Source organism: Podarcis erhardii (assembly GCF_964252035.2).
Source record: "Podarcis erhardii genome assembly, chromosome: 2".
Taxonomy (NCBI): domain Eukaryota; kingdom Metazoa; phylum Chordata; class Lepidosauria; order Squamata; family Lacertidae; genus Podarcis; species Podarcis erhardii.
In genome coordinates, this window is record NC_138498.1 from 6,184,290 (window position 1) to 6,197,566 (window position 13,277).

A 13,277-nucleotide genomic window follows, 5' to 3' on the forward strand; every position below is an offset into this window, starting at 1 on the left:
TAACACTTTTGTACCACCATTCCACTAATGACTTGAGGTGCTCAGTGATGAGCAGCAGAGATGGCTGACGTTTACAGCCTCAGGTAACACTCTGTTCTCCTGGGCAGAAGCACATCGTGCTGCCCTTGGCCCCCAAACCAGCCGGGCCTAGCATATACTTCCTAGGAAGCACTGTGTTGAAAATGGGCATGGCTGGGTCATTGCGTGAGGCGGGGAAACTCCTCAGGGCAGCTTTTGCCCACCTGGTGCCCTCGAGTTGCTTTGTATCAGACCAAATCAGCCAGAGGGCACCAGGTTGGTTAAGGCTAGAGTAGGGTGACCAGCTGCAAAGGAGGCCAAGGTTCTTGTACCCTGAGTAGCTGTGCAGGTGAGGGAATTTTTGGCAGGGACAGCTTTCCCCACATACCAAAGCCAGAATTCCCTTGCCTGTGCACCCATTTAAAGCTACAGGAGCCATGCCCTCCTTGCCATATGGTCACTCTGTGGCTTTGCAGGCCGGACTGTCCGTAGGCCATCTCCAATGTAGCCTCCTGAGAGGCGTTAATAACAACACCGGTGTTACCGTTCTTGTAAAACAAACCATTTTGCCTTCCAGAGGCTTTCTTTCAAATGTGTATGACAGAATTCTGGCCCTGGGCTTCTATCCCTGAGATAGTCCCCTCCTTGATGCACTAGCCGTATATGCCACCCCCCCCCCGCCGCCTAAGACGTCCCGAGTATAGCTGCATCCACGTTCTGTGAAATAAGCCGCCCACCGTGTTTCTCAGTGTCTGACGTATCTTGTATGTCTTTGTCCGTTCCCCTCCCACCCCGCAGTGTTGAAGAGCGTCCCCTTCACTGCCCGCACAGCGAAGCGGGGGTCTCGCTTTTTCTGCGAGCCATCCCACCATGACGAGCCTAACTGTTAGCTCCGCCCTCTCCCTCGTCAAAGGTACCCGTGGATCGTCTCTTCCTCTTCTGCATGCAGCTGCTCCCTCCACAGAGCCCAGGCTTCCCTCCTGCATGCCTTGCTGTCTCCTCCCAACCTCTTCTCAGAGGCCACACTTGGCAGAAAATCACCATCACTATACAGCAGCCTAACTTCCAACCTGGTGCCTTCCAGGTATTTTTTTGACAACAACTCCCATCAGCTCCAGCCAACATGGGGCTGATGGGAATTGTAGTCCGAAAGCCAGGTCACGGAAATTTCATTATGGAGGCTTATAGAGAGAGTTGCTTTGTCGACTCAGCGGTGCTGCTCAGGAATCATGACAGTACAGTGGTACCTCAGGTTAAGTACTTAATTCGTTCCGGAGGTCCGTTCTTAACCTGAAACTGTTCTTAACCTGAAACACCACTTTAGCTAACGGGGCCTCCTGCTGCTGCCGCGCTGCCGGAGCCTGATTTCTGTTCTCATCCTGAAGCAAAGTTCTTATCCTGAAGCACTATTTCTGGGTTAGCAGAGTCTTTAACCTGAGGCGTATGTAACCTGAAGCATATGTAACCTGAGGTACCACTGTAGTTGATGCCTGTGTGAGCTTCTCTTTCCAGGCTGCCTCCAAGGTGACCTGATGCACAAGACGAGGCTCCAGTACATTTCAATTAGTTGTGTAAAGAGAGAGAGAGAGAAAATTTCCCCTCACTTCCACACGACAAGCTGCACCTGCCAGAATTCTCCTTTGGACAGAATTGCACACTGCCTTCCTTCCTTATACATTTCCAGGGTTCTCTCTGCTAACACGAAGGATAGAAACTTGCTGGTTGATTTAAAGGACCAGAAATTAAGTATTTTAAAAGAAAAGTGACCCCCCTCAAAAACAAAAGCCCCTTCACTGCATCTTCCTTTTCACTGTTGAGAATCCCTGCATGGACCCAGAGGCATCATCTTGTATCCACAATTCTGTTGTCTATACCTTGCATGGTTGGCATGATGAGGTTGTTACAGACCCCCTGTCTTGATTTGCATGCATCCAGTCTGTTTATCAGATCATCTTATCACACTAATGCAGTAGAGTAGCTTTACTAAATCCTCTCTTGATTGAAGAATGGAGGTGGGTGGGTGGGGGTTGCTGCCTGAATTATTGTTGGGGCTGAAAACAGCACCATCTAACTGCAGTCAACATAGTGTTCAAACAAGATGAATTTTAATAGGGAGAAATGTAAAGTATTGCACTTGGGCAAAAAAAAATGAGAGGCACAAATACAAGATGGGTGACACCTGGCTTGAGAGCAGTACATGTGAAAAGGATCTAGGAGTCTTGGTTGACCACAAACTTGACATGAGCCAACAGTGTGACGCGGCAGCTAAAAAAGCCAATGCAATTCTGGGCTGCATCAATAGGAGTATTGCATCTAGATCAAGGGAAGTAATAGTGCCACTGTATTCTGCTCTGGCCAGACCTCATCTGGAGTACTGTGTCCAGTTCTGGGCACCACAGTTCAAGAAGGACACTGACAAACTGGAACGTGTCCAGAGGAGGGCAACCAAAATGGTCAAAGGCCTGGAAACGATGCCTTATGAGGAACGGCTAAGGGAGCTGGGCATGTTTAGCCTGGAGAAGAGGAGGTTAAGGGGTGATATGATAGCCATGTTCAAATATATAAAAGGATGTCACATACAGGAGGGAGAAAGGTTGTTTTCTGCTGCTCCAGAGAAGCGGACACGGAGCAATGGTTCCAAACTACAAGAAAGAAGATTCCACCTAAACATTAGGAAGAACTTCCTGACAGTAAGAGCTGTTCGACAGTGGAATTTGCTGCCCAGGAGTGTGGTGGAGTCTCCTTCTTTGGAGGTCTTTAAGCAGTGGCTTGACAACCATATGTCAGGAGTGCTCTGATGGTGTTTCCTGCTTGGCAGGGGGTTGGACTCGATGGCCCTTGTGGTCTCTTCCAACTCTATGATTCTATGATTCTATGATTACAACCTAGGGACAGTTTCCACAAGCAGCAAACTCTCATGCTATGTCTTCCTTTAGGGACTGTACCACTTAAGCGTGCCTTAATGTAGAGATCTATATTTTGCAAGGGCACGTTCAAATATGCCTCCTGCAACCACCCGATACATCTGAAAGAGACTGTTTAAAAAACCATGGAGTGAGATCAAGACTGCAAGCCTATGTATTTTTACTGAAAAACAAGTCCCGTTGAGTTCCATGGGGGTTTCTCCTGGAAAAGTAGCTGTATAGTTACAGCTAAAATGTATATTTTGGAGGAAGGGGAGCTGCAAATAGAATAATTAACAGTTTCATTTGTTCAAAATATGATCTGTATGATAATTTATCCTCCCACTCCAGCCAAAACAGGCTATATTTTGGCCAAGCTTGTTTTTTTAATCAAAGAGGCAAAATTCATGCAGATTTTCATCTCCGGACTTCTTTCTGTTTCCATAAGAGCTGAATATGCAAACTGGGCGCAATACAGAGGCGTACCCAAATCTTGCTGAATTAAATGGGAATTAAGTGCACACTGAAGTCTCCCGGAAGTTCAGCTAGCTAGTGGCAAAGAAAGGTCCTCGGCCCTTAGAAAGCCACTGCCAGGCAGAGTGGACAAAACCAGTGGCTGGGAAGGAACCATAAGTGGGAAGAGAGCAGCAGTTGCGCTCAGGTCCTGCTTTGTGGGACTCCCAAGAAGCATCTTGTTGGCCACTGTGAGAACAGAATAAGGGACAAGTTGGGCCATTGGCCTGATCCAGCAAGCCTCATCATGTGTTCTTACTGGGTTGCTGGGCCAATAGTATAAGGCAGCTTCCTATATTTTTGTGTTCCTATAGATGCTTGCATGTATTTAGCACCATTAGTAATGATAGTAGTAGCTGTTGTCGCCGCCACCATTTTACTCATAAAAATGACTGGAAGTGACGTACAAACAGATGTAGTAAATGCCAACTGTCAAACTCCTGCTTCAAATGCCACGCCAGCCATGAATTTGTTAGGCAACCTTAAGGCCACTATTTCTCAACTTCAGCCCCTCCCTGCAATATGGGGGTAGATAATGCTGACCTACCTTACAGTTATTGTAAGGATGGCTGTCATAATGGCCACAGACCAATACAAAATTAAGTACAGGTAAGGCCAATGGGCTTCATCACATTTAAGTCTGCGGCTGGATTGTCCGTGAAGGACTTTTGGTGCTCTGATAAATGCCAGGTCTGATTATTTAGGCATGCCTTAGCCTTGTCTGGATTGCACTCAGTGTGTCTGGACGGGTTTAAGCCCAAGACTTTCAAGGCAGGGGCGAAAAACCTGTGGCTGCCACCCTGGTGTCGTTGGACTCCCAGTTCCCACCAGCCTCCACCAGCCTGACCAATGGTCAGGGAATGATGGATCTGTAGCCCGGCCACATATAGACGGCCACAGGTTCCTCACCCCTGACTTAAGAACATGTCCACGCACTGACGGCCTACAGTGCCAGCTTGGTGCAGTAGCAAACAGTGGGGAGCACAGGCAGTGTCCTTGGGGTGCCCCCATGGAGAAGGCAGCACTGATCTGATCCCCCAGTGGTTTCCCAAGAGCACAGTGAAGTCCCAGCGCATGTGGACTGTGAGGGAATCAGTTGCACTGTTTCGACTGCAACTCAGGCAATCCCCATCATTAGCAATGTGCAGATAGAGCTGGGAGCCACAGAGGCTGGGCACCAGAGAGTTTGGTTTAAAGATTTAGCAGCTCCATCCCCAACCCCACCATGGCAATTGGATGAGCTGGTGCTTTTCCAGACCTCATGGCTCCTTACAAGGCTTGGCGAGGGCAGAATCCAGCCCCTAGGGGAGAAGAGCTTTCCCTCCCACCCACCACTTCTCAATTTGGCCTAATTTTTGTTTTTATCCCTTCCATAGCAGCAAGAACCATCTGCCTCTAGTCCCCTCTCAATTCATCCGTGGCATAGGGTAAGAAACAACAGCTTTCTGGATGCCCAGAGCCTTTTATCCTCTGCTTTGCTGCTTCTGCCTAAGTAGGAGACACCAAAACGAAAAGTTTGCCCTTGGGACAGAGAACTGGCCATCACAGTTGCCCATCATCCTCAGCTGCCTTCAGTCTTGCTCCATAGCCCCCACTGGCGGGGAGAGGGGGTAGCCCTTTTATTTCTCTAGCCTGCCACGTAACCCATTGTTTGATACTCAGGCAAAGAGGCGTCTCGTATGCTCTTGCCTGAAAAGGGGGAATGTGGAGAGGGGTGACCTGGGTGGGTGGTTATATGCCCCCAAGGGGCAAGAACTCTTGCCACCTGCCTTTCACCCCACTCCAATTGGTACATGAACTGCCTCACAGTCTTTAATGTCCCCCGACAGCAACAGCTTATGCATTGTTTCTCCAGCAATTCTTTACTCCCGTCCTGACTGGCTGTTCCTTTCTCCCACAGAGCTCTGCATACGCTGCCTTTCCAATGGGCTAACGCTGCATTCCCAACAGCCCAGGCCTAGTTCTCCTTTTGCCAAAGAAAAAAAAAACTTCCATCCTTTCAAACATTTTAAGCTGAAGAACCAAAGGGACATTTAGGAAGTGCCTTACTGCGACAGTATTATTGTTATTCTCTTATTATTTAAGGTGTATTTTTTAATCTGTACATATATGACCTTTCCCGTCAGCCCTTGCTCCTCCTGTCCCCTCACTGAGCCAGCTCTGAAGGACAAGGCTGTTTCGGTTGTTTAGAAGTGCCTTTGGCCAGCAGGTGTCTGACTTCCCCCTTCTCAAGCCTCAGCCCTTCTTTGAGCATCTGGACCAAAATTGCACTTTGACTGGATTGAGACAGAGGACATCATCATGTGCGGGAGTGTGGGGTGTGTTTTTTTTGGGGGGGGGGGGAGGAAGAGTATTTCCATTAGTAGACCTTTGTGTATGGCGCTAGTTTTGTGAACCAGCAACGTTTTTCTGGAGCAGCCTTCAGCAATACTGTGGTCTTCTTGGAGCAGCAGTCTATTGAGCTGGCATTGAAGAGCTTAAAAGCTAGGCGCCAATGGCCTTTCGAAAAACCACTGGAATCCTTCAAAAGGGGGAACCTTCAGACCAAAAGTCTCATGTCTCAACTGCATGAAGTGACCCTGGTGTTTGCACAGCAGAGAAACGACGGTGATGAGCCAACCATTGATTATCAAAAGAAAGATCTTAGGTAGGTTACAGGCAACTTTTGATGCTGCCCATTGTTGTTGTTGCTTAGTTGTTTAGTCGTGTCCGACTCTTCGTGATCCCATGAACCAGAGCACGCCAGGCACTCCTGTCTTCCACTGCCTCCCGCAGTTTGGTCAGACTCATGTTTGTAGTTCGAGAACACTGTCCAACCATCTCGTCCTCTGTCGTCCCCTTCTCCTTGTGCCCTCCACCTTTCCCAACATCAGGGTCTTTTCCAGGGAGTCTTCTCTTCTCATGAGGTGGCCAAAGTATTGGAGTCTCAGCTTCAGGATCTGTCCTTCCGGTGAGCACTCAGGGCTGATTTCCTTAAGAATGGATACATTTGATCTTCTTGTAGTCCATGAGACTCTCAAGAGTCTCCTCCAGCACCATAATTCAAAAGCATCAATTCTTCAGTGATCAGCCTTCTTTATGGTCCAGCTCTCACTTCCATACATGATGCTGCCCAGTTTTTATTTTTTTTAGTTTTCTTTTAATTTTTTTAGTTTTCTTATTCTCATTATTTTCCAGAGGACCAAATTATGCTTCCAGTTCATGTATGGTGTTTTAGATACAGCTCTCTTCTCATTTACTGGACCAAATGCCTTAATTCTCACCAGGTCAAATCTAGCTCACCTGCTATGTCCTCTTGAACCCCTCAGAACAAGCACCAATGGTTATGTATGAATGTTGCATCTTTCAGAACCAGCTAGGGACGGGTGGATCCATCTTATTTCCCAATTGTGTCAATTTTGTATGTGTTCGTTCATAAGTCTGTTCCTGCATTAATGTGCAGTATTTTTTTTTTAATGTACCAAAATCCGTTCTTAAATAAGTATTTTATCTGAGTGTATGCATTTCTAAATGCATGTCATCCTAAAATATGCCTTTTTGACGCATTTTGGTACATTGTTTGACCTGAGAATTTTTATTGCAAAATCCAGAGGACAATTATGTTCTGAATTGTGTGTTTGTCCAGGGTGGCTGTGTGAGAACTTTGTTGATTCACTTTAAAAGGGGGACAGAATGAAACTCTCTTCCATCCCTAAGGCCAGTCCCCAATACATTTGTATACCTGCAGTAAAAACACTAAATTGTAGCCTGGGAATCATCCTCAAGAAGTTAAACGCTGCAGGTAACAAAGATAGCAAGTGAGATATTAGCATGCAGGAGGGAGCCATTTTGTAGCCATTAATTCATTACTGTCAAAATGGCGCCCCTCTCTACTTCCCACTAAGTAACATGGAACAGAACCCATCAGCGAACATTTCATTGAAATAAATGGAATGAGCTCATTAATATCAGTGAGACTTTCAGCAAATAACTTTCCAGTCGATGTTACCTCATGAGGGTGCCAGGAATCAGCCGCCTCTGGTACCTGACTCATCATGCTAAATAGTAGACCACTTTTGGCCCTTGCACTATGATGGCCAATTGCTGCCTTCCTATCTGAACCCCGGCCTCAGTTTCCAGGCCATGATGTTTCTTAAGACAATCGGGAAAAGAGGACCCACTTTATCTCCTCTTAACCTGCTTTAATGCTTCCCCCCGACCAAAGATGTTAGTCCAGAAGTTATTAGAGCTGCAGATAGCATTAGGATAAAGCCATTTGACAACGAAAGCAGGATTGCTTCTTCAATTGTTTTTAATTCAGGGAATCAACTTTACTCCCTTGGGGGTTTAGCCACTTTCTGGAACCAGGAAGCAATTAGCTTTATGTGAAAGAGGTTTACATAGATCTTAATACACCAAAGAGATCTTTAGATAGGGCTGGCTCCAACAGAGCTTACGAATATGAAGTTGTCCTTTTTCCTGTATTTGAATATTCATCCACATTTCTTTCCAAGGCCGACCCAGGTGAGTCCTGTTGATCTTTTGACCCCAGGCTCCAAAGCATTACCAACTACTCACAAGAGCATTTGCACAGCAGAATGCTCCTATGTGACTTTGGCCCCATAAGTCTGTGGAGAGATAACTGGGATTTCAGAACACGTGCCAAGGCCCTGTGGCATCCTAGTTATCTAGACAATGGAAGGAATCAACCACTTGATCTGGAAGGACTCAGCAAATCCTTCTGTTTGGGCACACCTGCGAAAAGCAGTGATGCTCGGCGTTCTAGAGCGTTAGTCATGGCAGAAGCATCTCCCTGCATTAACCGTCTGTATATAAACCGTGCCAAAGACTCTCAGGGTGACTCTTGCAGGGAACCCAGTGCTTATGGCTGAGCTATTGTGTCCCCAGAAAAAATGGCTCTGTGGTTTAGGCCCAGCACCCCTGCTAGGTTTGCACCTGTGGGTTTGAATCCTGCCCAAAGGCAACCCGAGGCCTGCATTTTAGATGAGATCCCTAGGAGCCTAACGACTGCACTTCATAAGGTTCCAGGTTCAGGCCTCTCCCACTCTGCCTGAGACCTTAGAAAGCCACTGCCAGTCTAAACAAACAGGGCTAGATGGACTGATGCAGCTTTATATGTTCACCCTGTGCATGGTTACTCAGATGTAAAGCCCATTGAAGTCAATAGTCCTTACTCCTAGGTAAGGAAGCCTTAGAGCATGGCCCCATCACTTTGCTGGGGTGCAGCAGAGCAGAATGGGTTGTAAATTTTGGAGCTCTGTGGAACAGAAAATAATTCCACCGAAAGAACTGACAGGTCCCAGACTGACTCATTTCTTTTTCTTTTTGGTCATTGTATGCTGGATATATTTTGCCTTTTGTTTCTGTCCTGTGAATATGAAGGTCTGACGTTAAACTTCATGTAAACTATTTTTCGAATGTTTTTTAAAATATTCAAAGCAGTCTCCAAACCATTTGTGGGTGAGGTGGAGAAATCAGTGGCCGGGTTTGGGAACCCAGGTATTCCAAAGAACCTAACCCCCACCCCCACTGCAAAATCCAGCAGCCATTGCCACCTCAACATACTTTGCATATCAACTACCATCTTCACTTCCCTCAAAAATACAGCTGCCTCTAACTTCCCAATTTGTATAGGTTACCTGCAAGGAACCTTGCATCTTCCTCAACAGCTAGGTTCACTGAGAGGAAGGCCACTAGGCTGGGAAGTATGTCCACTGAAATCAGTCACATCATCCCATTCCAAGGAGGGGCAAGTGTGTGATTGAGCCGCTAAAGGCACAGGTAAATCTGCTGTGGGTCAGCCCAATGTCCAACATTCTGTTTCCAGTGGTGACCAGCCAGATACTCCCTGGAAGTCCTCTGTGTACATTTCACCTAAGCAAGAGTGGAGACTCCTTACTGGACTTAAATAGGTTTGCAATCAGCTACTCGGTTGGTTATTCCAAGTGACCAGATGGGGAAGCTGGGGGCAGTGGGGGGAGGTAGCTGAGGCCAGGAAATACCAACAGAGATTCTTGTAGACTAGTAATTTTTCAGGCTTTATTTGCAAGGCTGCCTTTAACCACTCTGTAATATGCATACGTGCCGAAACGAGAACAGTAAAACAACCCACAATTTCAATGCCTGCTTAATAGGTTAAGTGGAAATTTGAATTCATGTTGGTGGTTATGAGGATGGAACTGTGGCATCAGTGTTATTTTTCGGAAAGCTCATATATCAGGAGGGTGGTCAAAGGAATCTGGTAAGGAAATAAGGCTTGCGCTCTTGGTCTGATGGCCCAGTTGCAGATAAAGACCTGGCAGCCCTACCTGCAACTGGAAGGCAGTGGAAGAGAAACAGCTTTGTGGGTGGGATGGGCAGATACAGGGCAGAATGTATTTAGAAGCAGTAAGTGAAACGTGGGACACAAGGAGCATGGGAAACACTAATAGAGGCGCTGGGGATGTATGTTATGTACGTATGTGTGCAAGAGAGAAATTCTGACTGGTTCAATTTGATTTATATCCTGGTGGTGTATTAGGAAGGATTGGGATGCGAGTGATGCACTCAGTCACTTTGAGACACCCCCCCCCAAAAAAAAAAATTGATTTTGTAGGATAAAGCATGAGTGTTCCTGCCTACACTAAGAGAATCCCTTGCAATTTTTCACATGTAGTGTGTATTTGGGGCTGCACTTTTAATCCCACTCTTGATGTCACATCTTCCTTCAACAACTGTGTTGCATGCAGTTGTGCCTAGAGAAAACCTGACACATGAGCTCCTACTCCTTCGTACCTCTGGGGCACCTGCACAATCGGAGGCTCTTCCAGGCAAATCTATTTCTTGGACGTTGGTCCTGATTTCAAAAAGTTTATGAGGAGATAGATTGCTTATTGAGCATTCATTCTGATTTGTGTGGTTTTATGACATTGCATTAAGCAGTTGTTAACCCTCACCTTCCCTTGTTTCCCCATCACTTCCCTTGCCACAAAAAGTCAATTTTTAACAGTGGAAGTGCCTTTGTTGTGCATGAGTGCAAAATCCACTTTAATTGCATGGTCTAAATTTGCTGGCATATTATTGAATTCCACCTGCAAAATAGTGACCGTCTGGAAGGTGCTTGATTACACAAGAGCTCTTAAACCTTGATGCTAGACGAGAGTGATCCATTTACACAGCCCATTGCCACAACAGTATGAACCCTAGCCTAAGTAACTACTTGGTTCTGGGTTCCTCTACTTTTAAGTGACCACTTTAAATCATGTGCCCAACTTGCTTACAGGAGGAGAGAGTTGGATCTTGTTCACACACACAATCTGTTGATTGCTGCAACAGGAATTGCATGTTTGAGGCTGCAAGACTATATTCGCTTGCCTGAGAGTAAGTTCCATTGAATTCACTGGGGCCTACTTCTAAGTTGTCATGTGCAGGGTTACACTGTGCAAATGAGTTGTCACCAGATTAGCCAGAACATGTAATCCCAAATGGAGTAGCTAGTTTGCTCATTCAGCTGCCACACATCTCCTTGAGGAAGCAACATATATTGGCTGTGACAGTACATAGCAATTCCTTGCAGCAGTATTAAAATGCTGTTCCTTCCTCCAAGGAGCTCTGGGTAGCAAACAAATTTCTCCCCTCACCACACTCCTAATTTCATTCTTGCAACATCCTTGTGAAGTGGGTTAGGTGTGAGAGAGTGACTGGCCAAAGTGGAGACTTGAACCGAGGTCTCCCCAGACCTCCTTCCAGTTCTCTAAGCCACTACACCAGATTGGTCTCAGTACCTCTTTGAGTCCTAGAAGATGGGGAGAAACAGAGCAAACACTAGGCTCTAGTTTGGAGCTTCCTGGAAGCACCTGGCTGGCTTATTTTGGAAACAGAATGTGGGCCTTGCTTTGACTCAGTGATGGACAGAGATATGTGAATCAGCTCCCTTAATACACCACCACCAGCAGCAAGCTCACATATTTGTGTAATGATTCTTTTGCAGCAGATTTGAGGAAATCCAACTCTTGTGAATATATATGGGGGTTTTTTGGCACAAGGTTGTTGCATTTAGGTTTCCTGCACTGTATACCCAAAGCCACACTGCCAACTCACACGACACATTTGCCTTTTCTAGCAAAGAATCAGAGCTCTCTCTGTCAGCAGCCGCCAACCTTTGGGGGCTCATGGACACATTTGCAAACCGGAGAAAGTGCCGCAGGCCTCTCTCTTACACATACATACCCCAATGCTTCTTTCAAGCTGAACTTGGGGGAGGGGACCACATGGGCAAAAGGGAGGGCCTGTGTGGGCACATTTGCACCCACGGGCACCATGCTGGAAACCCCTGCTCTAAGTCTTAAAAAATAAAATAAAGGTGGGTGTGAAACTGCTTACAAGTACGCACAGGGAACACTATTTTAACACTAATTGGAAGTGGGGAAGCTGGGCTACAGACACAGTTGCTTCTGGAGCAAACACTATTTCCCCACCCACCCAATAAGCAAAAGGGACCAACCACCCCTTCAAAGGCCTTTGCCACAGCTAACAGGGCAAGCAAGGCTAAATCCAAGCAGGCAGGAATCTTCCTGGTGTATCCACTCCAACTTCCTGGCGTATCCACTCCATCGTAGTCCTTTTGTGTAGCTAGATGTAACTTTTTGTACATGTGAAATATTATTGACTGTATTGTAAGCCAGTGCCGCCTCCTCCTCCTCTCCCCCCCCCTTTTGAACTGTACAGAATTTCTACTAATGGGAGAAGGCGGAGAAAATAAAACAAACAAACAAAAAGGCTATCCACCTGAGCTTTGTCTCTGAGGATCTGATTTATTCCCACCACCATCATGTTTGCTTTAAGACCTGTGCAGTTTCCTCACCTCCTCTCGGCCACACTTTGCTTTTAGCTCCTGGGACAGTGGGTGCCCATTTGACAAGAGATGGGGTGCAGAACCATTTCGTAGCCCAAGGCTCACATTCCTATTCAGGACTCCCAGTGGTGTGCGTTGGCAGAGGCCAAAAGCTGGGCAAAACAACAGGTGCATCATTTCTCTTTGTATTGAACGCTGCGTTCTAGAAGAACCAGAGGTTTCTAAACATGCACACAGCCCAAATTAACCCCAGGCTTTGCTGAATTTAAAAACTCGTGGGTTTCTCTTTACTTCTGTTCTCTACCTACCCCAGGAACTTGTGTGCTTTGTTTTTAAGGTTTAGGACAGATCTGGGTGACCCAGCTTCTTCATCTCAAAATCCTAACAGTGTAGCCTGATAGCTGTAGCACCTGAGAAAGAGATTTATTCATCCTGAGATCTCCCAGCTTAGAACCGAGTCTACAAGCTGACTTTAGGACTACAAGTTACAAAAGTCTATTTTATGTACTCCCCCACCCCACCTAGTGTTCTGTGTAAGATCTTGCCCAATGGAAGAGTTATGGAGAACTTGAAAGCTTGCCACACTTTTGTGACATTTCAGGTGTTCCCACTAAAGGTACTACCCACCTGCCAGATTTTGGAATTGCATTTCACATTTGCAAAAGAATAAGGAATTGGCAGGATGGGAGCTGTGCAGGGGGGGGACGCACAACAAATGCACACGATAAAACAAACACTAGTGTACTGAATTAGATATATTAAAAGTGTGACATCCATCAATAAAAAAAAAACAGTTGTGCAAATAAACTGATCAGCATTGCACAAATTGCTTATTCTTACTGAGGAATGTCTGTGTGCATATTTATTGTTGCATACAGACAATATACTTGTGCTTTGTTTATTATATGCACTTCCATGATTCTGCACAGCTTTCCTTTTGTGACTTGACTCTCCTCCCTCCTTTGCACATCTGTCCACAATGTGCAAGCCAGTGTAAAGCACACCTATGT

At 46.2% G+C, this 13,277-nt stretch overlaps 1 protein-coding gene across 1 annotated transcript in view; it reads left to right on the forward strand.

Moving 5' to 3' along the window:
* The window catches only part of FMNL3 (formin like 3), a 102,164-nt gene extending 96,691 nt beyond the window's left edge, over positions 1 to 5,473 (forward strand). Inside the window, 4 exon segments of the mRNA XM_081844390.1 lie at positions 817 to 841; positions 843 to 931; positions 4,811 to 4,861; positions 5,335 to 5,473. Of these exon segments, the coding sequence (XP_081700516.1) occupies positions 817 to 841; positions 843 to 931; positions 4,811 to 4,833 (137 nt within the window). The 3' untranslated portion in view covers positions 4,834 to 4,861; positions 5,335 to 5,473.
* The last annotated feature ends 7,804 nt before the right edge of the window (positions 5,474 to 13,277 follow it).